The sequence below is a fragment of the Thermobia domestica genome, chromosome 11 (genome assembly GCF_964235325.1).
Source record: "Thermobia domestica chromosome 11, izTheDome1.hap1.1, whole genome shotgun sequence".
Classification (NCBI taxonomy): Eukaryota; Metazoa; Arthropoda; class Insecta; order Zygentoma; family Lepismatidae; genus Thermobia; species Thermobia domestica.
Genome location: NC_137464.1, coordinates 159493164 through 159518277, shown reverse-complemented (window position 1 = coordinate 159518277; position 25114 = coordinate 159493164). Strand labels below are relative to the sequence as shown.

The window sequence follows — 25114 nt, the reverse complement described above, 5'->3', positions numbered from 1 at the left end:
ACGCATCACTACATACTTGCTTTGGGTTATACTTGAAATAAAATTCACAAATCAGTGTTATTGATAATTTTACTGATATATACATACATTGCACTGGTTGACCACATACAGTCATGGAATACCAATGATCTGGATATATTTGATATAATTTGTTTTGCACTTCTTGCACCAGTTTTTCTTTAGTCTATAATTTCTATTCCAATTGAAGCCTTCTGAGGTCTATTGCAATGTCAATTGGTGGAAAATCAATGTCCATATTATCACAAATAAACTGTTTATCAATGGAAATATGTATCCACGAGCGGTGTTGAGAAATGTCACACAATCTACATACATGTTGTACAATATGCATAACATTTTTAAAAATAGTACTTTACAGGAATAAACTAGTTTCGTAGCACACTTCAACTGAATATTTTACACATTGGAAAATATTTATGAATTTGGTCCATTCCGTTTGTGTTAGGTACACTATATTACGAGACACATGCTATGTAGTTCTTTTAAGAGCGTCATTTTATCCCCGAGGTCTGTACGTAGCACCTCTTCATGATTTGAGCCTAATAATTCACTATTGTCACATTTAGCTCATCATGAAAATAATCATTCAAGCGTTATCGTTCGTTATCGTTATGGAAGTTACACAATATTAACAATATGCTATAGTTAAGAGTAAAATAAGCACACATCATGAAAGTAATTATTAATTTCTTTTTTCATTAGAACATATCCAAAAATTGAACTTAAATAAAACGTTTCAGTTTAACGTGCCACAATTATGAACTTAAGCTAAGGGAGACGGAAGGAGGAGGACCGAACGAAAACAAAAGTAACGATAGAACTAGATATAATAGAACTTGAAAAGGAAAAAGCACACTTGCACTGTCTTTCATGCGAAGACTACTGAAGAATCACTAAGGAAGAGGGTGAAAATTGCAACATTGCTTTCTTTTCCAGCAGGTTAACTGGGAGGCCACCCTCAACTGGAAGGACTTATTGAAATATCCCTCTCATGTAACAAAGAAACATGTGATTTTATTCAATGGTGTTCCGCTTCCTAAGAAGCCGCCTGAGGACGATTTGGGCGATTTTACCTTACACCAAACTGTTCTGCTTTGCCCAATTGAATAATAGGTTCAAAAGTAATAGTACTGATACTAATCATCACATGTTTTGTTATAAATATATTTATGGGATAATAGCTGGCAAACAGGAATTCTTTATCCGTAGTAGTACACATCTTTCCAACTAGAATATTTTTGCTCGAATGATTTCACTACAAATCATAAGCTTTTTGCTTATATGCTGACTCGTCATTGGAATGGAATTTGCTGACTTAAGAACACCAAAACATATGCACTACTTCAGAAGTAAGCATTGTGTCATACATTGGAATTGATGACTAAATCGCAAACCCATAGGATATTAGCTGATCTCATGCTGACAAGCAATTTGTTAACGTAAGAACACCAAACCAAATCCACTAAACATGAAAATTGGATTGAGTAGTGAATTCAAATTGATGACTTCTTCCCTCAAATCCTTTGTAGGATAAGGATACAGATCTGGTGTTTAAGAAACGTAATAGAAATAATACTCTTACCATTTTCAAGCCTCACTACGATTCTTAATTCAAATTTTGTAGATATCATTTGGCTGGATAAGATTCTATAAGCTATTTCTATTGTAAATCAGTAATTTTGGCAAATTATTTTATAGCATCACATGTGTTCAGAAACTATAAACATATAGCCATGAAGACGATATAATGAATACTATAGCGAACGATACTTACATGCAATTCTGATTGCGTTGCATAAACATGTTCTGCCATGTACTATTTCATCACGATGAAGCAGTGTTACAAGAACTTTCTGTTCTAAACAGTTTAGGTTCCTTTCGAAAGGGTTCTTTACCAATGAGTGTAAGAATTTAGAAACTTAAAAGTTTGCAAATTAAAATTTTGAAATCTAAAAATTCTAAATTAAAATTTTAAAACAAAAAGATTTTAACTAAAATATTTTACAAAATTTTCTAACTAAAGACTTTTCAAAACAAAATTTTGAACAAAATTTTGAAACAAAATTTTCAAATTAAAATTTTGAAACTGTTTTCAAACTTACAAATTTCGAACTATAATTTTTCAAACTTACAAATTTCCAATTTTCAACCCAATTTTAAAAAAAAATTCAAAGAAAAAATTTGGAACAAATTTTTCAAACAAAATTTCGAACCAAAGCCAACGTCTGAAACAAAAATTCAAACAAAATTATGAAACTAAAGGTGTTGAAAGTATAAATTTTCAAGCTCACAAATTTCAAACAAAACTTTTGAACTCAAATTTTTGAAAAAAATTTCAAACAAAAACTTTCATTCAAACATTAAAATTAGCTATAGATTTTAAAACAAAATTTTCAAATTAAATTTTTAAATCAACACTTTCAAAGAAAATTTTTAAACTAAAATATTTTAAATGTAAAATGCATCAAGAATGGTTGTTTCACGGTTAACCGCGAAACGTTATCCGGTTTTTAACTATTTCATTAACAAATAAACAGTTTTCAATTCTTCTGATCATATTTATTAGTATGTAGAAAAATGCTGAAGGAAAAATTAAAAGTAAAAATTGTAAGATCAAAGTGTTCAAGCTTTATTTACGAACGAAAAATTTTAACTAAGAAATTTTAAAATATAATTGTAGAACTAAAATTTTCAAAGAATTTGATTTTTAAAAAGGTTTATATTTTCAGATAAAAATTTAAACAGTGATGTAATTCGAGAAATGTCGAATAAAACTTAAAAGTATATGCAACAAAAATTTGAATTTCATCAGGCAATCAAATTGCATTAAGAATAACTTTTCACTGATTAACCAATCAAATTGCGCCATCTTAGACAGAGAGTTCTGATTAAAGTGCAAAATGTTGTTTCATATCAATTAATTTATCGGCTTTATGTGTTAAAATTTGATCTTAGACAATGAGTCATAGCTACAATTCTAAGATTCAAAAATGTTACCTATTAGATTTCAAGTCCATAATTTGAAGCTATAGGTAAAATCTACCAAGCAAATTTCAGTAAAGATACCTTTCCCTCAATTACCTTAGACTATGAATTGTACTAAAGTTCAAAGTACTGTTTCGTACCAATCATTGCCTATCAGGATCGGGATTTTAAAACATTAGAATAAGAGTTGTCACCATGTTTCAACGTGTTAAGATGCTATGTCATCATACACAAATTTGGATTATGTTACAGTTTGTCTTAAGCTCAATACTCAAACTTAGTACCTTATACTAGAACATTTACCGAATTTTGTTTATAATAATTATCAAATTTAAAGAATGATACTAGGCACTTCTCGCAAAACGCATCAATATTGCTAAGTCTTAGAATTAACCATGTACCTCACCAGATATTCATATTTTGTAGTTAGGTCTCACATAGATCAATAACCTCCAATTTGAATTTTTGGCACTTGTTTACCCTTGAAGGGAATAAGTAGAAGCACCTGTTGTCTAGAAATGTTTACAAATTTGTTATTTGGTAACTCCCAAATTTAAAAAGTGTTCCTATGTACCATAGTGTAAAGGGAGAATCAAAGCATACATGTCCTATAAAAGGAATATGAATCCCTATACACAACCATATATTCATAAAACTCATTAAAGAAATTAAATTAGGTCAATTACACGAATCAAACACCTGTCACGTGGTACAACGTATTGCTTAAGTTAATATTTTGATACCTTTTACCCATAGGCTGGTATAATCAAAACCAATGAAATGTACAGAAATATGTATTACGTAATTTCAGTTTTTACAATTCTCAAATATAAGAAGTGTGTTCCTAAGTACGTCTCCCAAAGTTTAGGAGGAATGCATCAATGTACCAATGTCCTGGATCCCTATATAGCCATATAAGATAATCATCCTCAATCCCCATCAAAAAAGATGAGTTAGGTCAATAACTGACCACGTGACTATACTAACATTTGACAATTATTTACCCAAAGAATGGGATAAGCTGGACTACCCAACAAAATTTAAGGGTAAAGGAATGTACCTCTCCCAAAATTTAAGATTGATGCACAAATATACCTATGTCTTATGAAAAGTAATAAAACCTGCATTCATTCATGTAATCATATAAGGTAACAAAGCCATATGAAAAAGATAAAACAGGTCAATAACCTTCCAAATTTGAATATTTGGCCTTTTTTATACCCACAAAAGGAAACAAGATAGACTATCAAAATTTACAATGGGCCTAGAGAACGCTTACCGAATTTTGTTAGTTGGTAATGCCCAAATTTAAGGAATGGTCCTATGTACCCCAACAAAATTTTAAAAAGAAAGCAAAGTATGCACAGTATATGTATTCTATAGAGGAAATCGACCTCTGTACACACCCATATAATGTGTTAAATCCTTATTGAAGGACATACATTGGGTCAGTAAGCAACCTCGTGTTTGTACTAATTTTTGGCAATTTTTTACCTATGAAAAACAATGAGATGTACCTCCGAATTATTAAATTTGGCAATTTTCAAAATTTAAGGGCCACTGCACCTCTCCAAATTTTCAAAGGGGTGTACTAATGTACCTATCATCTACGAAAGGGAAAAGATCCCAGTGCACGTCTATATAACCATATAAGATAAGATATCATCAAAGAGGATAAACCGGGACAAAAACCTCCAAAATTTGAATTTTTGGCAATTTTTATACATGAAAGAGACAAAATGGACACCCAAAACATACAGAGCCACGTACCGTGGTTCTAGACAAAAATACCTAGTTTCTAGTTTGGCAATTTCTAAAATTTAAGGGTTTATTCCTACATATCTCTGCCAAAATTTACGGATTGGGCCATGGTACCCTGTCGAAATTTAGAAGGGGTGGTCCTAAGTACCCCTCGCTAATTAACCCCAGGCCAAGACCATTAACTTATAACGTCACAAAATTTTTGGCTAACTCTACGCGATATATGGGCTCCTACTACTAATGGTTAAGTTACTTCAATCGTAACCCAGGACCACAAATCTGTAGGTTTCGGATCATTGTCCCGTCTACTATTAATAGGGAGCGTTTCTTCTGTAGTTCTATTGCTACTTCCAAAGCGATTAAGTGTCTTTTCTGTTTGCTTGTAGTTCTAATGAATTTATCCTTACGAGAAGTTGTTATTTCTGGACGACCAGTTTGTTTTCAGTGTAATGTTTACGCCAGATTATAACTGTCCTTCAAGAGTCTGATATATTGCCCTGATTGGTATCTGCAACCACTAAGCGATTTCCGTTTAACATACTCTGTTATCTCAAAATAGCTACTTACAGATGTGATTCTGAACTTTTTCTTGTGCGTTTTTTTTCTTTACTTTCACTAATTTAATAATTCACGCAAGTGAGACCAACGCAATCGCATGTCACACATTCGCATCCAACTTTACCCATATACGGCACGATTGTGTAGCACATACAGAACTGTTCATGGTAAAAACAGTTAATTAGTGATTAGGGTTCGTACCGGGTGTCATTGAAACGATACTCACCAGGCAGCGCGTGACACTAGTTTTCTGTCCGTTATTTATTTGTTTAGTGCAAACCAGCTTTTCTCGTCAATAAATGTGTGTCAATGTAAACAGGATCATGGAATTTTGTATCTTTATATGTATAACGTTGTTTTTCTTTGCAAAACAATGCTTTACTAATAAACAGTGCTTGTATATACACAATGTATTTTAGTTGGAAAATATTCAAAAATCAGTAGTGTTTTCATACTTTTGAAGGTGACTGTATGTATACGTATTGCTTCATATAGTTCATTATGAACAATACATTGTGAAAAAGTATTTTGAAAAATTCTCTGACAAACCAATACAGGATTTATATAGATTAGACTTCTCTGTTTTTTTGATAACAAATACATATTGTAAGAGTACAGGTTCGATTCTATACGCTCCTCTTCGAAAGGCAGCCAACATATAAGGTTAGTGGGCATGATTCGAATACGTCGTTGGAAAGGCATACCCTAGTTATAATCGGCCCGGTCTCCATTCTGTATGTCCGTGTTCCATAGGGAGCCAAGGTACAACGGATGTAACATCCTGTGGTGGGTCTCACCAATCGAAGAGCACCTATTTCTACGAAGAGAGAACCAAAATGGCATAAACCGGGACTCAAACCAAGGAGTAATGACAAAATTTCCACCGTGTTCGTAGTATATTCCTGTTTCCTCCTTAACAAATTATGTTGATGATTTCTACACTGGATACCAAACGTCCGTCAAGCTGGCCCGCACAAATTTCATATTCAAATTAAAACAGTACCAAAAATTTGTACCCAATATGTACCATTTTGTACCACTAAAATTAGATTTTGTACCCCCACCAATTTCGAAAAAAATGAGTTTTTGATGGCGGGTCAGCTTGACGTCAAGCTGGCCCGCACAATTTATTTTCCTTTCCAATTCGAACAAAAATGGTACCAAAAATTTGTACCCAATATGTACCAATTTGTACCACTAAAATTAGAATTTAACCCCCACAAATTTCGAAAAAATTGAATTTCTGATGGCGGGCCATCTTGACGTAAAGCTGGCCCGCACAATTTATTTTTCTTTCCAATCCGAACAAAAACGGTACTAAAATTTGTACCCAATTTGTACCAATTTGTACCACTAAAATTAGAATTCACCCCCACAAATTTCGAAAAAATTGAATTTTAGATGGCGGGCCAAATTGACTTCAAGCTGGTCCGCACAATTTATTTTTCTTTCCAATCCAAACAAAAATGGTAACAAACATTTGTACCCAATATGTACCAATTTGAGCCACTAAAATTAGATTTGTACCCCCACAAATTTCGAAAAAATGGAATTTTTGATGGCGGGCAAGATTGACGTCAAGCTGGTCCGCACAATTTATTTTTCCAATCCGAACAAAAACGATAACAAACATTTGTACCCAATATGTAACAATTTGAACCACTAAAATTAGAATTTGTACCCCAACCAATTTTGAAAAAATTGAATTTCTGATGGCGGCTCAAATTGACGTCAAGCTGGCCCGCACAATTTATTTTTCTTTCCAATTCGAACAAAAAAGGTACCAAAAATTTGTACCCAATATGTACCAATTTGTACCACTAAAATTAGAATTTTCACCCCCACAAATTTCGAAAAAATTGAAATTTAGATGGCGGGCCAAATTGACTTCAAGCTGGTCCGCACAATTTATTTTTCCAATCCGAACAAAAACGGTAACAAACGTTTGTACCCAATATGGAACAATTTGAACCACTAAAATTAGAATTTGTACCCCAACCAATTTTGAAAAAATTGAATTTCTGATGGCGGGTCAAATTGACATCAAGCTGGCCCGCACAATTTATTTTTCTTTCCAATTCGAACAAAAAAGGTACCAAACATTTGTACCCAATATGTACCAATTTGTACAACTAAAATTAGATTTTGTACCCCCACAAATTGCGAAAAAATTGAATTTCTGATGGCGGGCCAGCTTGACGTCAAGCTGGCCCGCACAATTTATTTTTCTTTCCAATTCGAACAAAAACGGTACCAGAAATTTGTACCCAATATGTACCACTTTGTACCACTAAAATTAGAATTTTCACCCCCAAAAATTTGGAAAAAATTGAACTTTAGATGGCGGGCCAAATTGACTTCAAGCTGGTCCGCACAATTTATTTTTCTTTCAAATCCGAACAAAAACGGTACTAAAATTTGTACCCATATGTACCAATTTGTACCACTAAAATTAGAATTTGTACCCCCACAAATTTCGAAAAAATGGAATTGCTGATGGCGGGCCAGCTTGACGTCAAGCTGGCCCGAACAATTTATTTTTCTTTCCAATTCGAACAAAAACGGTACCAAAAATTTGTACCCAATATGTACCAATTTGTACCACTAAAATTAGAATTTAACCCCACAAATTTCGAAAAAATTGAATTTCTGATGCCGGGCCATCTTGACGTCAAGCTGGCCCGCACAATTTATTTTTCTTTCCAATCCGAACAGAAACGGTACCAAACATTTGTACCCAATGTACCAATTTGTACCGCTAAAATTAGAATTTGCACCTCCACCAATTTCGAAAAAATTGAATTTTTGATGGCGGGTCAAATTGACGTCAATCTGGCCCGCACAGTTTATTTCTTTCCAATCCGAACAAAAACGGTACCAGAAATTTGCACCCAATATGTATCAATTTGCACCACTAACATTAGAATTTGTACCCCAACCAATTTCGAAAAAAATGAATTTCTGATGGCGGGTGAAATTGACGTCAAGCTGGCCCGGACAATGTATTTTTCTTTCCAGTCCGAACAAAAACGGTACCAAAAATTTGTACCCAATTTGTACCAGTAAAATTAGAATTTATACCCCCACCCATTTCGAAAAAATTGAATTTCTGATGGCGGGTCATCTTGACGCCAAGCTGGCCCGCACAATTTATTCTTTTTTCCAATTCGAACAAATATGGTGCGAAAAATTTGTACCCAATATGTAACAATTTGTACCACCAAAATTAGAATTTGAACCTCTACCGATTTCGAAAATATGAATTTTTGAGGCGGACCAGCTTGACGTCAATCTGCCCTGCTCAACACATTTTTCTTTCCATTTCGAATGAAAACTGTACCAAATATTTGTACCCAACATGTACATATTTGTACCACGAAAAGTAGAATTTGTTCCTCCACCCATTTCAAGAAATTTGAATTTATGTAATTTTTAAAACTATACCTTATCTTGGGCAAACCAGGAAGTAGTGAACAGTACCGAAAGTACAGTTCGAAAGTACAGTGAACACTATAGTTCGAAAATCACCCAGAAAAAAAAATCATAAATACGCCACTGGCCTTGATAATCATTACAGTCGATCGCCTTTCTTGTGAATCGGAACAATGATTGATTCGTGGTGGACGGAATCGTATCCGTGGGTTTTCTCGGGATTCTCTCGTTTTTCCCTGTTTCTCATTCCACCATTTCTTCCATCATTCACTTACAATTTAATCCGTCTCCTTTAGCACTTAGCTTGCACAAACGTGGAACTTTAAGCTAAAGATTTTATTTCATTTTTTCGATGATTGATCCTTTCTAATCTTGTGGCAATATCTCCCATTTTCCAGATGAGGAAAATGAGTTTCTGTAACTCGTTTCACAATCCCCCCCCCGCAGCTAAAATTAACGCGGAAGGAATTTCGTCTACACCCAGAGATTTGTATTGTTTCCATTCTTTAATCAATCTGTTTAGTAGTTTAGACGTGGTAGATGTATTTTCTTTCTTTTTTTCCTGATTGGCTTTATATTAGAGAGAAATTATTATTTCTAACTTAGTTATTTTCCCAAGTTAAATGATACGTTCAATAGAACATGCGAAGTTATGCACAGAATACATAATTATTAGTATTAGAGACACCAGTCTATGTAAGAACATTCGGACATACTAACAGACACTGAGCAGTGTTTATTTCAGAAAATAATGTTCCTGGAGGAGGCTCAACGGTATTCGGAGGAGCACTTATTATTTTCACTTGGTACTGTTCTATTTATTATTATATTATAGACGTATTATTCTGGTCTCCTCCGGAGGCACTCACAGAGCTCCGGGGGGCACTAGCCGCTAAAAACATGTCTGGAAAACATGTCAGCCCCTAAAAACATGTCAGAGTTCCGGGGACACTAAATATCTAGTTAAAATTATTACAACTATTGTAGATACACTTTAGGTTTTTATTACGGTTAAAAGCAGTCGGGTCCCTGACAAAATCCGGCCCTCAAAACCATTTCCTCAGGCCTGTTGATCGGTTATAATTTTTTTTTTTTTTTTGGTGATATATTATACTAAATTGAAATTTTTTCAACTCTCAATTCTATAGTGTTAAATACGTCAGTCAACTTCCCTGCTGCAACTTGCCCATGATGATAAGACTTAGATAATGGGAGTTGTTAGCGGGGGTGATGGGGAACGCGTCCCCCCAAATTTTTAAGTAAAATACCAAAAAAAAAAATAACGCAGTAATATGAAATTTAGTGAACTCCATGCATCTCCCCCAGAATTGAAAAGCTAACAAAGAGTATGCTCAGAGGCCAACGTTATCTTCTCTTCACTCCAACTCCTTCCCATTGCACTGGAAACTGCCCTCGATGTTGGTTATCCGACCCCAGCCAGCACGATCCATATAACTGGTTCGCTCCCTCTTTCAACTTGCTTATGCTAATTCAGAGACCTTTCGCATTTTTATTTAAATGGCTTTTAAGTTGACAGAAACAATTCACGATGCGAGTTTTCAAAACACAACTCTTTCGTAAGTAAGTTGGTGTTTTTATTAATTAAGAGAATACGTACCATCTTGAACTACTTCCTCCTTATACTTCATGATTTCCTCTTCGATATAACGCTTCTCAATAGAGGGTGGTTTGCCTCGTTTTGGTTGCATGATGAATTCTTGGTTGATCTATTTCTATTCCTCTAAACAGAAATAAGAACTGGATACCAGATTTTTTAAAAAAGGCAAGAGGGAGGAGGATGAAGTACGCACTTGCTAAGTCATGTGATGTATAGAAGCAATCAAAAGCTTTAACCTTATGTCTAAACTAACAATGGAAGACTAAACTAAAGATTACACTATAGACGAATTACATTCAGATTGTGAAATCTCAAAACGAACTTCAGTTCTCCTAAAATTATTCCTCAAGACGGATGGGGAATTAAATCCAGGATGGGAAAATTAAACAAGTAATTGACAAAAAAGAATAAATAATGCTTTGTTTTTAAACTAAATGTTTAAACACTGAAGAGAAAAATTCAAATTTGTCAAAATTCAAATTTGTCAAAATTGGTGGGGGTACAAATTCTAATTTTGGTGGAACAAATTGGTACATATTGGGTACACATTTTTGGTACCGTTTTTGTTCGAATTGGAAAGAAAAATAAATTGTGCGGGCCACCTTGACGTCAAGCTGGCCCGCCATCAGAATTTTTTTTTTTTTTTTTTTTTTTTTTTTTGTAATTGGTGGCGGTACAAATTCTAATTTTAGTGGTACAAATTGTACATATTGGGTACAAATTTTTGGTACCGTTTTTGTTCGAATTGGAAAGAAAAATAAATTGTGCGGGCCAGCTTGACGTCAAGCTGGCCCGCCATCAGAAATTCATTTTTTCGAAATTGGTGGGGGTACAAATTCTAATTTTGGTGGTACAAATTGTTACATATTGGGTACAAATTTTTCGTACCGTTTTTGTTCGAATATGAAATATGTGCGGGCCAGCTTGACGGACGTGATACCAACCCTCATTAACTGGAGTTCGTGGTGCATATGAAAATGTGAGCCTAAAAATCCCTCACTATGAAAGCTTATACAACCTTGGGTCAGCTGTTCCAAAAGTCTCATAGAACCCCGGGGAGGGAATTCACAAAGCTCATGTAAAATTACACTAAGCCCCTAATGTTTGGGTTATCAAGTGATCTCCCCTTGCACTGCACTGCACAAAAAGCATGCTAAAGCAAATTATTATTACACGCATATATAAGTAGGGCCTACAATATGCGCTTACCTAGAGTATTGATCACTTTACTTAATGTGTAACTAGATGATCACTTAACACGAGCATTAAATAAATAAATAAATGATCACCAAAACTAAATATGAAAATGATCCGTAACGAACTGAATTATTAACTTATCACATTTATATATGAACTTTAGCAGAACAAGAAGGCTAAATTATTTGGAAATAGACTGATTTATTGGGTTAAGCGCTCATTCTGTTAACACAAAATTAATTTTACTGGAAGAAAGAAATAACAAACGAAAGAATTCTTTGATTGGCTCTTTAAGCTTACGCGATGCGGGTGCGCACACGAAAAACATGTACGCGGTACTTTTATTTCCACCGGAGTTCGTCGTCTTCATTTATGCACTGCAACTGCTTCATCGTTCACTGTTTCCATTTCTTCACCTTTGGCACAATTAACGATTGTGGATACAACAGGTTCACCTGTTCATTTATATGTAAATGACTTTGTATTTTCGCTTCACTTGGAAGTAAGATTTAGTAATGGTAGTAGCGCAGAATAACATTTGAGAATCTTTCTTCCTGTTGTTTGTTAGTTGCCATGATATTTTGGAATGGAATTGTATGAAAAAGAATCACACGTTTATCTAGCAAGATTCACATCTTAGTATACTTTTATGTATAAAAAATGACGGACTTTATTGCATTGTTCCACACATAGAAACCCCGCTTAGTAAGAAAAACAAATGTACAATCAACTGCCGTGGATTACATCTTGAATCTCACTGCCCGCCACATGCGAGAGTCTCTTTTTTTGTACGCGAAGGAAACGCGCAGCAATACACGTTTCCACAAAACATATTCTCACTGGAATTTACTGCTTTTTTCGGGGAATACAATCATTTATGAGTACTAACAAAGAGGTATTAGCACTGTTAGTGATGTTATTAACACAACTATATACAAGGGGGTCTGGAAAATTCATGAAATCACCAAGAAAAAATAAAAATTCAAACATATCATTGTAGTCATTAGGAAGGTCATATATTGTAAACCTCTCATTCCGTATATGATCATTTTATCATTGTTATTTCCTTTGTTACTGGTTCTGTAAGAAGATATGGCGGAGGATCTATGGAAATTTGAGAAGATTGAGCTTCGCAGTGTCATCAAGTTGTTTGTGCTGCATGACATGATCATCGAGAAAGTGCATGACATGATCATGAAGGATAGGCACATATCGATCAAAAACATTGTTGTTTGTGTGGGAATATTGCGTGAGCGTGTGGGTGTCATAATAGCAGAATATTTGGACATGCGGAAGGTCAGTGCCAAATGGATCCCAAAATGTTTGAATGTTGACCAGAAGAAAACACGGCTGCAGATGTCAGAAGAAATTTTGTAAAAGTTTCAAAACCCTGGTGAGTTCTTGCCCAGTCTGGTGACAGAAGATGAACCATGGCTGCACTGCTATGATCTAGAGACTAAACAGCAATACATGGAGTGGAACCACAGTGGTCTCCTCGACCGAAGAAGTTCCGAAGATCAGCTGGGAAGGTGCTTATATTGGCGTTTTGAGATAAGGATGGTGTCATCCTTATCAAATATCTTAAAAAGGGTGAATCCATCAATGCTGGGTTTTATTCCAACTATTTGATTGAGTTGAAGGAATATCTGAAGAAAAACTCGGGGAAAAGTTAGCAGTGTTGTTGTTCTGTTTCTCCAGGACAATGCACCCTCCCACAAAGCTAATCAAATCATGCAATTGCTGGTGAATCAAGCTTCACCTGTGTACCTCACTCACCCTACTCACCTGACCTGGCCCCCTACGACTATCACCTCTTCCCACATCTCAAAAAACATCTGAAAGGCAAACATTTTCCATCTGATGAGGCACTCATTGCGGAGGTGGAGGGCAGGTTTGCACAGCAGGACAAGACCTTCTACAGATTTCCAAGGGTTAGAAATGTTGCAACATCGTTGTGAAAAGTGTATTGAGGGGGAATACGTTGAATAGTGATTAAAATGGTTCTTCCAGGTAAATTTCTTCTTGATGATTTCATTAACTTTCCAGCCTCTCCTCGTATATGCTGTATCGGATTATAATAATTAATAACCGATAATGCTCATTAAAACAAATAGATTCACGACACTTTACACCTCAAGTCCTACGTGGGTGGGTGAGAAAACTTCACACAGAAATTTCTTAACATATATGGTTCGACGAGTGGTCTCCAGAAAGATGCTCCTTTTGGAGAGGAAATAGCACAGCCCCTAATCTCTTCCTGGGCACATGTATATAAACTTAGTGCCCTTTACTAATTCCGAGAATTACGACTGGCAGAGCGTTGATTCCAGGAATTTTTCTCATTTGTATGAAGGCTACACAAAATGTTCTGAACTATAACGATGCTGTTATAATATAAGTAAATCAAGAATATTGATTGCTATCCCATCTCTACGGCCCAGAAAGAAAAAATAATTGAAATGTCAATTTTTCTAAGAATCTCAATTTCCTTTATCACTTGATTTCTATGTAGCTATGTACTTTGTAATGTTATATAGCTCTTTTTTCATGTTTGACTTTAACCTCCCTTTCAGTACAGAAGCTATGTGAGACGTAGATCTACAGTTTAAGGTGAAATCTGAATCACCGTAATGTGTACAAATGTATGGCTCTCCCACCGGAAATCAAACTCGGATATCTGCATGAAAGTCGCAAGATCAATGTAGAGGGTTATGTAATGTAGTATATATATATATATATACATATGTTTAGTGAACACGTAAAGTTAGCCACCTACATGATTTGACGTGATACTAGTGCAAACATATTTCCATAACGTTCCAGGACTATGCACAGGGAGTAAGGGAGACGATGATGATAATGAAATAAATAATTCAATGAATGAAGTGGAAGGAAACGAGAGAATACAGAGAAAACCCACTCACACGGTGTTTGACTACAACAAAGCCCACTTAAAGTGAGCTGGAATCGAAGCAGGAACACCACACATTAGAACTGAACGATCTACAACTCAACCACGTCGGTACCTAATATGTAACGTTATGTAACCATCTTTCTAATTTATCTTACAAATCCTGTCATTTTGCCTGACCCAATGTATGCTAAATCAATCAACCTTACTATACGAATTTATACGTTTCCTTAGATATGTACTAATGATTGAATACGCATATATTTACCTGCTTGATAATGCACGCTTGCGAACTTAGAATCCTCAACAGTGCCAAAATCTGCCGTTCTCTTTGAGACCCTTACTTTGTAGTCCATTCTCTTTGGTACAAGCGATCTCCTGTTGGTAGGTTCAGTTATAACAATTCCTATCCCAGTGTTTACCAAACTGATATTATACAACACAAAAGTAGTGATATCCTCTTCTTTGTCGAAACCATGAACTGCTTTTGAAAATTAAATAGACAGAGCTATAAATATGATAGTGTACATATTTGCGAAAGTTGTTATACTACTAGCCAAACAGATTGCGGCTATCTATAGAGACACTAATATTACAAGCTAGAGGATCAAGATATGTACCTCTAAAAGTTGTGTAAAGCGATTGTTTCAATTTGTCCGCTTGGTTGTGCAAAAGAGTGCAGAAGTTTAAATTTGGTACGTTTGTTCTAATTTATTCTGTAAGTTCAGGCCTTACTTAATCATATGATTTGTACAGCGGAGGACACTTCTAAATGGTACACCTTAGCCGAAAATCTCCATATGGCTGTACCATTTAGAAGTGTCCCCCGCTGTACAAGGTTTCATTCTATTTCGTAGGACATTGGTATGTTAGTACGCCTCTCTCTAATTATGTACTGATGTACCGGATCACGCTTAAACACCAGAATTGTAAAAGACAATGCATGTTATAATTGTTATACACGACTAGGCCACATACCTAGTGATGGGCAGTGGGAATATTCCAGGTGGGAGGGAAAATAAAAAATGGGAATATTCCCGGTTTTCTTTTTCCTTTGCATATAAATTCCCGGGAAGGAATTTATTTCCATTTCTTTAGATTATCTTCCAAATTATAAGAACCATGTGACTAATTACTTTATTTTCATTTATTATTATTTACTTCTAGGTTTCAAATAATTTGGAGATTAAAAAAATAAAATTGGTTGACAGTACTTTATATAACTAATAATATATTTTAAGTTCCATTTCCATTTTCACTAATAAGGAGCAAAGTACTAATTTACAAATAATGAAAAGGAACCAGTTTGTAAAGTAATGTAGAAATTATGATAGAAATAGAGACGAAGTACTATTAATACACCCCGAACCAGTGTTAGTAATAGACGTCGGTCTGTCTCCTGTCTCTGACTAGAATTTCTGAGCGCAAATGTGTCTTCTGAAACATGGTGAGACATGTGTCTTCTGACAGTTACCCAACCTAATTTGTTTATAACATTTAAAAAATTAATATGTTTATAATATCAGTCGTAGAGTCAAGTTTAGAAAATCCACTTCCATATAAATTTAAACTGTTTAGCGATGTCAAAGTATGTGGACTTACTATACCATTTTTTCATATATTTACTTGCATAGAACATATTTAAGTAAATATTCATTCATGCACACTCTCTAAATATAACAAAATATTAATAAAATAACATAACACCGTTCAGAATATACATTTTAAAGAATCCTCTGGACATAACAGTAATAATATACGGTAAGAAACGAACTTTCCTTTGAAATGATAATATAGTAGTAGAATTTAATTATCTTTGTGTTTGTATATAAATTCCCGGAGTATTCCCATTTTTGGGAATCTTCCCGGGAATTTTCCCAGGGAATATTCCCGAAAAATATCTTCCCGGGAATTTACCCATCACTACATATACCTTTGTTACTTTGGGTACACTGAGAAAAAATAGCGTATGTGGCGTACGTAAAACGTAGGTTACAGGTGTAATCCTGTATTTTTTGGACTTAACGTACAACCCTATGTGACATCCTGCATAAACGCCTAACTGAACACGTATGTCTCATACGTACTTTATGAATGAGTGTTCCGAATTTAGTATTTTCCGTACGAAAGAAAGAACTGTATACAGGTTGTAAGAATCTTACATAGAGATGGACGTATATAACATATAGCGAACGTATGTAACACACTTATACGTATGTAATATACGGAAGACAATTAGATGTTAGACATCCTGCAGTATTATGATGCAACATCTAAGCCGAAAAAAGGCAATATGTATGTAGCATATTGGTAACTTAGGCTCCGTACAGATTTCTGTATTAAACACAAGGATTCCGTATATTTGTAAAATATACCTGTCGAGATAAAGGATTTTCTCGGTGTAGTCCATCTTGTACCCTTGGATGCATAAAAAGTTACCAAAAATAATATTTTGGAAGGAATACAGTAGAGGAACTAAAATCGCTATTGGGACCAGGGCCCCAATACTCGAAAACTCGGTCGCCAGTGCTCACCTACTCAGAGTGACCATGCACACAATGTTCAACTAATATATCGAAAAAATAATATTGCTCTATAATGGCTTTGCGCTATCAAACATTCAAAATTATAGTAAGCCAGCCGAATACCAAATATCTGCCTAATATCGAATATTCGACTTTCTCTCAAAGTGAGTGCTGTTCGCTATACTCACCACTGAATTATGACTGTATTCACCAGTTAGAGCTCAATTAAAAGATAGAACAGTGTCAAAGAATCTGTGCGTTTATTAAGAAGGAAAACAACTTTTTTTTTTTTCATTTTGATGTTTGTAGACCAACTTAATAATCCATTTTTCCCCAAAGGTAAGGGGAAGCAACAACATAATAATTTATTATTAAAATCTACGGTAACTGAGTGTTCTAGAACAACAGTATTGTTCTTTTAAATGAATTTGTTTTATGAGCATGACTATCTTGCTTATATGATACCTTGCATCTTAATATCGAACAAGTAGGTCTTCCAAATATAAGATATTCGAAATTAAGCAGGATTTTTAACGTTCATTTGTACTTTTTTGAAGTGGATACATTTTACACATTGCCCTCGATGGGGATAGGAATTATGTACTGACAGTGGTAACTATAATATTTAAAAAAAAGTAAGTTAGCTGAGTGTAACTGTACGAGAAAATAAACAGCCATTTCTATAACTACAAGAGTATGTAATGAGTATAATATTGAAATCTAACAGCAAGTGTAATAGCTTGTAAATATTAATTATTATTCTTTTTTGCAATAGGTGTAATGCACAATATAATTCTCTAAGGATATGAGAAATAAGGTTGAAAGGTAACTGTTCGACTCTGTAGTAAAATATATGAAACAGAACACAGGCCAAAAAAATCCTGAAATCGATCATGATAACATTGACTAAGAACCGAACCAAGAGAGAGATGTGACGTCTACAAAACCATTAGTCTTATATCGCATATAGCAAAAATTATTCTTCGGATGCTGATATGGAAGAGCAAATGAAGGAGAGAAGGCGGTTTAGAAATAAATCCTTCGGAGAAGTAATACTCCCGCAAGAAGCAACTAAATACACGGTTTCGATTGGTTGTCGTTATCCGTTTCTCACCATGTAGCCGACATATAGCAGAAAGCAAACGCCAGATGCTATCGCCCTTCGTAGCCGAGCGGGCTAATAATGAAAGTCGCTTTTGAGGTGGGTTCAAACTCGGCGCAAGGAAAATCTTTTTTAATTTTCAAAACCTTTTTTTCATTAAAATAAGATGAAAATAATACTCAAATAGTGATTTACTACGGTAACGAAACATAGCTGAGTGATTGTCTGCGAGCGAAGTGGTTAGAAGTCCCGCAGGGGTCGTTTTGTTCCATCTTGACACCCATGATAATACGTCAGATTCGAGTGGCGCATCTTCGATGTAAATTTAAGTTTAGCTGCTGCCTTGTGACCAACTGAAAGCTGGCTAGAATAGCGCGCGAAAAAGTAATACTTTATAGAGAATTATTTCCCAGAAAGGGTTGATTTACAAGAGGTATCGACAAAAGAGATGCTATCCGCAATTGAAGAAAAGAGCAATCGTTGAAAGGCTTATAGAAAAAGAGAAAGAGTTGTATCTCATATTTGTTGATCTATAAAAGCTTTTGACCAAGTGGGCTTTGGATTATTGTTGGAACTTCAAAAGAAGGTTTGATTGGAACCAAGAGGCCGAAAATTCATAAGAAACCTATGAACGAAAAGTATAGTAAGGAAAGGAATGACATAGAAGAGAGCAATTAGAAGGGGAGTGAAACATGAATGATACTCTCTTGCCGATGTTATTTAATATCTATGTAGAAAAGATCGTACAGAAGAACCAACATAATGAAGATGGCATTTCGGTAAAAAGTAGAATGATTACTATCCATTTCATAAAGATAGGCCCCTGACTTCGCGGTGCTGCCGTGACGTCCAGTTAAAACTTATACCGGTATTTCATTGTCGTATCTCGTTGGAATCGCTGGAATGTTGTCTTTTCAATACTTAAGACATAAAAATTTTCTTTGTACTATGTAGTGAGAAAAAAATAAAAATTAATGAAAAAGTGCGTATTTTTTCGTACTTTTTTGGTAGATCAATGTTTATAGAGCTATATCTCAGAAAAGAGATCACGTAAAATAATTTCCTGTGTACAATATGTAGATACATCCATTAAGTATAAGTTGTGAAAAGTTCACTTTTCATCACTTGATATTTTTTGTGTAATTAAAACAAATGTACGACGCTCTGATCTTCTTTACCATGGTAGGTAGAGAAACGTACAAAACACTGTTCAAAAATTTGGAAGTCTAGTGTTCCAAATATTTGGAACTATTAACAAAAAAGGGTTTAGTTGGTAGAGTATTTATTTTTTAAAAAAAAATGTTTACTTCAACATATTCTCTGCGTTAAGCGGTGAGCCATGTTGCAGCCCAATCTTTAAATTCCCCGCGCTTATATGAAGAAACAGCATACAGTAAATGGAAGTGCGGCAACGCTGTCGTGCAGTGTTGTCGCGTTCAGGAAGCTTGTAGCGCGAAGTCTACTTCATAAGAATGTAATAGGAAAAATTATTTATTATAACCTTTCACATCATAAAAATATTAATACATGTACACTCATGTCCAAAATTATTGTCGCATGTCTATAAATATGTTATTGTAGGAATATAATTTGATAACGAATTCGCCTGGTATTTCTTATAATGTTAGTATGTGTATAATCGGCAAAGACATGTAGGCTATGTGGAAAATTTCATGTCAAAAGAGCAGTAAATAAGAACAATAAAACGAAACTAAAATTTTCTTATCCATTTAGCAACATTTTGTTTTACTCATGCTAATTTTCGTATTCTTTTCCTATGAAATTTACCACAAATATACATTTCCCGACTCTACATATAGTATCAGTATTAAAAGTACCCTGCAAAATCATTATCAAATTATATTCTTACAAGAAGGCAGTTATAGATATGCGACAATAATTTTGGACATGAGTGTACACATCTCAATGTAATCGAAATAAAACGTTGAAGTAACACATCCAAAAACTCATCTCTTAATCTATTTACTTCATTCACTTTCGTCATGGCTTTGTTGACTCATCGCTGCTCCTGCTATCTTCCCTAATATTTATAAACAATGGCTCCATTTCTACCTCAAGATCTATCAGTATACACACTCTCCAGCTTACGAACATGTTAAAGGTTAAAAAGAAATGTACTGTAGCCTTGGCAATCACATGTTCACTCAAGTTCTGCGATCAATTCCCTTGCCGAATGTACAGTAACAGAATGGGTCCTTTGTTTTCTTACAACGAAAGAAAACAATACAATGAGTAGGTGACGAGGTCTGTATTTGCGTCTAACCACGTCGCACTGATTAAGTCTTCAACACTTCCCTTAGGTTCGTAGGCGTCAAAAACTTACACACGCACTCACATCATATGGGTCCATTGCAATGAGACGGACGAATGGGCATTTATATTTTCGTGAGTATATCTTGTGCTTTTTGATTAAAAAAATGGATATTCCTTCACGAGCGGCGGTATTACAAAAAGAAGAGGCAAAATGTTTAGCGATAATGAAATTGCAGAACTGATGAATGACTCCGACTCAGACGGTTATGAGTTAGTAATTAATAGTAAGGACATTGATTATTCTGTGCTCAGTGGCGTATCCGGGAGTGAACAAGATAGTAACTCTGTTTCAAGTAAGCCTGAGGCTGCGCCGAAAAAAAAAACAAAAAAAACGCGTCATTCCTATTCAAAAGCAGATTTTAATGTAGCTTGGAGCTCTTAGATCTGAAAACAGATTTTCTGTGAAGTGTAAACTCAATATTACATGTCAACTAAGGTTGTATCATATAATAAACTTTGTGCGTGTTTTTGTTTCTGTACAAGTGTATTTTGTACTGCTTGCAATAAGTGAAGAACTGACAAAAAGCAACAAATTTTCGAGGACCATCACATGTAAATCCAAACAAAATAAGAGTTCGCTTTTCTAATTTTGAACACTTGGTACATTTATTGTATATCCTGTTAATTTCTAAGAAATTGGTTTAAAATCTGTGGAGACATTACATTTTAAAAATATCTCTAAAAAGTGCCGGACAGTGTCCGTGACAAGTTTAAATACCCGTCCGGCTGAGAGTGTATACGCGTCAGGAAAATGTGGCAACGTAGCACTCCGTATAAACTGCGATAGCGAAGGGCGCAAAGCAGAGAAAATCATAATGTCATATTTGTAATTGTTTATCTTTAAAAACAAGTCAAAACAGTTTGGTTGAAAAAGCTACTTTAAGATCTTTCTAAAAGTTTTTCCAGATTGTTAATACACCGCAGCAATTCAGAGATAATGATGTCTCACTTTTTGCTGAATAACATGAAAATTACTAAGTGTTGAGTAATGAAATTTTCAGAACTTGCAGGTAATATATGCGTCTACATATCGTGCACAGGAAATTATTTCATGTTATCTCCTTTCCGAGATATAGTCCTATAAACATTGATTTACCAAAAAAGTACGAAAAAATACGCACTTTTTCATTAATTTCTATTTTTTTCTCATTATACAGTACAAAGAAAATTTGTATGTCTTAAGTATTGAAAAGACAACATTTCAACAATTCCAACGAGGTACGACAATGCAATATAAGTTTTGACTGGACGTCACAGCAGCACCTCGAAGTCAGGGGCCTATCTTTATGAAATGGATAGTAGGTATATACGGTTTGCAGATTATATGGCTCCTTGCGGAATTTGAAAAGAAAATTAATAAGAGTTAGAAAACTTGAGGAAGGACTTTGAAATTATGGAATTAGATTAAAAGTAAAACAGATAAAAAGCTATGAAGATTGGAACGAAGCAGTAGGTGTAAAGTATAGCAGCAGGAGGGGAGGAAATAAATCACATGATTAGTTTTCGGTATCTAGGAACCGTTATTAATTCTAACAAGAAGTGGGAATATGAATAAAAACAAGGATAATTTTTAGTTTGTTATTTACTAAGTGCGTGATCTTTGGCGCATTCAGTTGTGAGTTCTGCATGTCAGGACGTGTTTCACTCCTTCTGCGAGTTATCAAATGGCTGACATTAAGAAGCAACAGATTTGCGTCATGTTCTGTGTCAAATTGAAGAAAACTGTAACGGAAATCCACCGCATACTGAAAGAGGCATTTGGGGAGAGTGCACTGAGTCAAGCCAGCACATTTGAGTGGTTTAAGAAGGCACTTCTGTGGAAGATGACAAACATTCTGGTAAACCGTCAACATGCACATCACTGGAAATTATCATAAAATACATGATGTGATTCGCGGAGACAGAAGACAAACAATTCACGATGTTTGTAACAGACTTCGACTGTCCTACGGTACATGGCAACAAATTATATCCAATGGACTGAACACGTGGCGACTTGTTACGAAGTTTGTCCCTGGCCTTCTCAACATCGACCAAAAAATACCTCAGGATTCAGACGTGCATTGAGGTGCAACAGAGTTCGAGAGTGTTCAAACTTCTTATCCAAAGTCATTACAGGCGATGAATCTTGGGTCTACGGTTATGACCTTGAAACGAAGCATCAGTCATTACAATGGAAGACGCTATCGTCTTCAAGGCCGAGAAAAAGCTCGACAAGTTTGCAGCAACATCAAGTCGATGCTGATCATTTTATTTCGACATTCGAGGAATTGTGGTGTAAGAAGTTTGTTCCACCTGGTCAGAATGTCAACGAGAAGTTTTACTGTGAGGTTTTGAAGAGAATGGTGGAAGATGTTCGGTGCAAGGTACCAGAGCTGTGGCAAACAAAAGACTGGTTGCTGCACCATGACAACATTTCTACGTACACCTCGCTGGTTGAAATTGAATTGTTGCTGAAAACAACATGATAACACTTCCCCACACTCTCTACCCCCTGACCTAGCCCCGTGCGACTTCACCGTGTTCCCGAAAATAAAACTCGCGTTGAAAGGTTGATGTTTTGGCTCTACTGAAGACATCCAAAACATTGATACGGGTCCTGAAAACCCTTCACAATTCGGCCCTCCCGGAGTGATTACAAAAGTGGGAACAACGCTGGGATCGTTATGTACATACCGGAGAGGACTACTTTGAAGGTGAAGGAGTACATTAAGACATGAATATAGTTTTCTGATTTTTGAATGACATTCTCGGATATTTGAGTAGTATCCCGTACCGCCATTTTAAAATGTATTCGATATTTGATCAGTTTATGTTTCTAATGCAATCGCAACTGCGGCTAATTTCAAAGTGTATTTCAAAGTATTTGGAGTATATGTTGGTTATCAAACTAAAATGCGGTTCTTTTATATATGTATTTCTTATTTGTTGATAAGACAGTGTCCCCATTTCTTTGAAATGAGGCAAGAACAATGACCGAATCAGATTTGACATTACCTGAAAATTCGGATAAAACTATACGTACTATATATATATATATATATATATATATATATATATATATATATATATAGATAGATAGATAGATAGATAGATAGATAGATAGATAGATAGATAGATAGATAGATAGATAGATAGATAGATAGATAGATAGATAGATAAAGGTAAACAAGAAAACTCTATCACTTTTTTCCCCAACACCTTCGAACATCGATATGTCACATTAGAGAGTGATCAAGTACTCCCAAACACTCTCTCTAAAAATGATTGTACAAGTACCTGAGATTCTGAAAGATAGATGTTTGGATAGTTCACATACTAGTTCCTCAGTGACATCTTGACCCAACTACGATCCGTCCTATAGTAGTGGAACTATGGACCTTGAAAGTTAATTTTTCTCGTTCTCCAGCACCCAATAACTACGAGACTATGCACTTCCAACCAAAGGTCAATATGAATTTATTTTCTTATTTTGATGTGGACAATTTATTCCTAAAATATTGAGATAAATTTTTGTAAAACCCCGTACAACTTGGAAAAAAATATTCATTACTTTGAATAATATAAAATTTATGAATATTTCCTGCATTAAACTTTGGTAATCGCTGAAACCTTGAAACCTTAATCCCAATAATCCAAGGGCCAAGGGGGTAATGACCTTCCCACTTGGGGAACTTTTGCCACTATATTAGAAATCTTCCTTAGGGACCTTAAAATCAGAAAATAGTTGTTGGTGAGCACATAAGTTGAACACCTGAGTCCTGGGGGTCTTTAACCTTTTAGCACATTTGTATATTTACACACATCGATGAGGTCTTTTTAAATGACCGTATATCAGACCGTTAGTGCAATACTGGAACAAGTTAAACCTCGATAGATTTGCAAAAGTGTAGAATTTCAGTCTGCGTAATGAACGCGACATTTCTGTGTATAAAGGAAATTAATTGAGACATAATTGGGAAAATTTCCCTTAAAATCGCCCCTTCCCGCGATTGTTTTAGTTATTACGTGACAATACTGCAAACTAGGTAAATTATAAAATGTATTTATGTGTTATGTTTTATGTTCAATTTATACTGAAATTTTCGAATTGATCCATCAAATAGCAGCAGAGGTAATATGTATTTTATAGTCTTCACAGGGTTCATAATAATCGATTTTCATGCAAGTGTAAAAATGACTTTGTGTCAATATACAGTTATTACGTGGCAACACTGCAAACTACGTGAATAAGAAAATGTACTTATGTGTTCTCTTTTATGTTCAACTTAAACTGCACCTTCCGTCCTGACTCATCAAATAGTAGCAGAGGAAATATGTATTTTCACTCGTCTTCGTATTTTCACACGTATATGTATGAACACGTCTTCACAGTGTTCATAGTAATTGATTTTCATGGAAGTGCGAGTATGACCGTGTCAATACTCCGTTTTAGTTTTCTATTGAAAACAAGTAATACAAATTACTGTAGTCGATTTTCTCATTCTTTATATTATGACAGATTTCCAGTACCAAGAAGTCCCCCAAGAAGGTTTTATAGTTTGTTCGTCCATAGTATAATAAAAATTATTACAAAACAATAATTTTACTGTTGGCGGTAATATTATGTTCAGTTGCTCTGGTATTCTACAATGAATACAACTTCCAAACATGTCTGCTGGTACCGTAAG

At 35.0% G+C, this 25114-nt stretch overlaps 1 protein-coding gene across 3 annotated transcripts in view; it reads right to left on the bottom strand.

The window, feature by feature from the left end:
• The window catches only part of LOC145664529 (phospholipid-transporting ATPase ABCA3-like), a 705558-nt gene that overhangs the window by 635925 nt on the left and 44519 nt on the right, over positions 1–25114 (bottom strand). For 2 of the 3 annotated variants that reach the window (XM_081731273.1, XM_081731271.1), the window contains exon 3: positions 14752–14967. In XM_081731273.1, the coding sequence (XP_081587399.1) occupies positions 14752–14967 (216 nt within the window). The remainder of the gene's footprint in view (positions 1–14751; positions 14968–25114) is intronic. The other variant, XM_081731272.1, reaches the window with a different exon arrangement.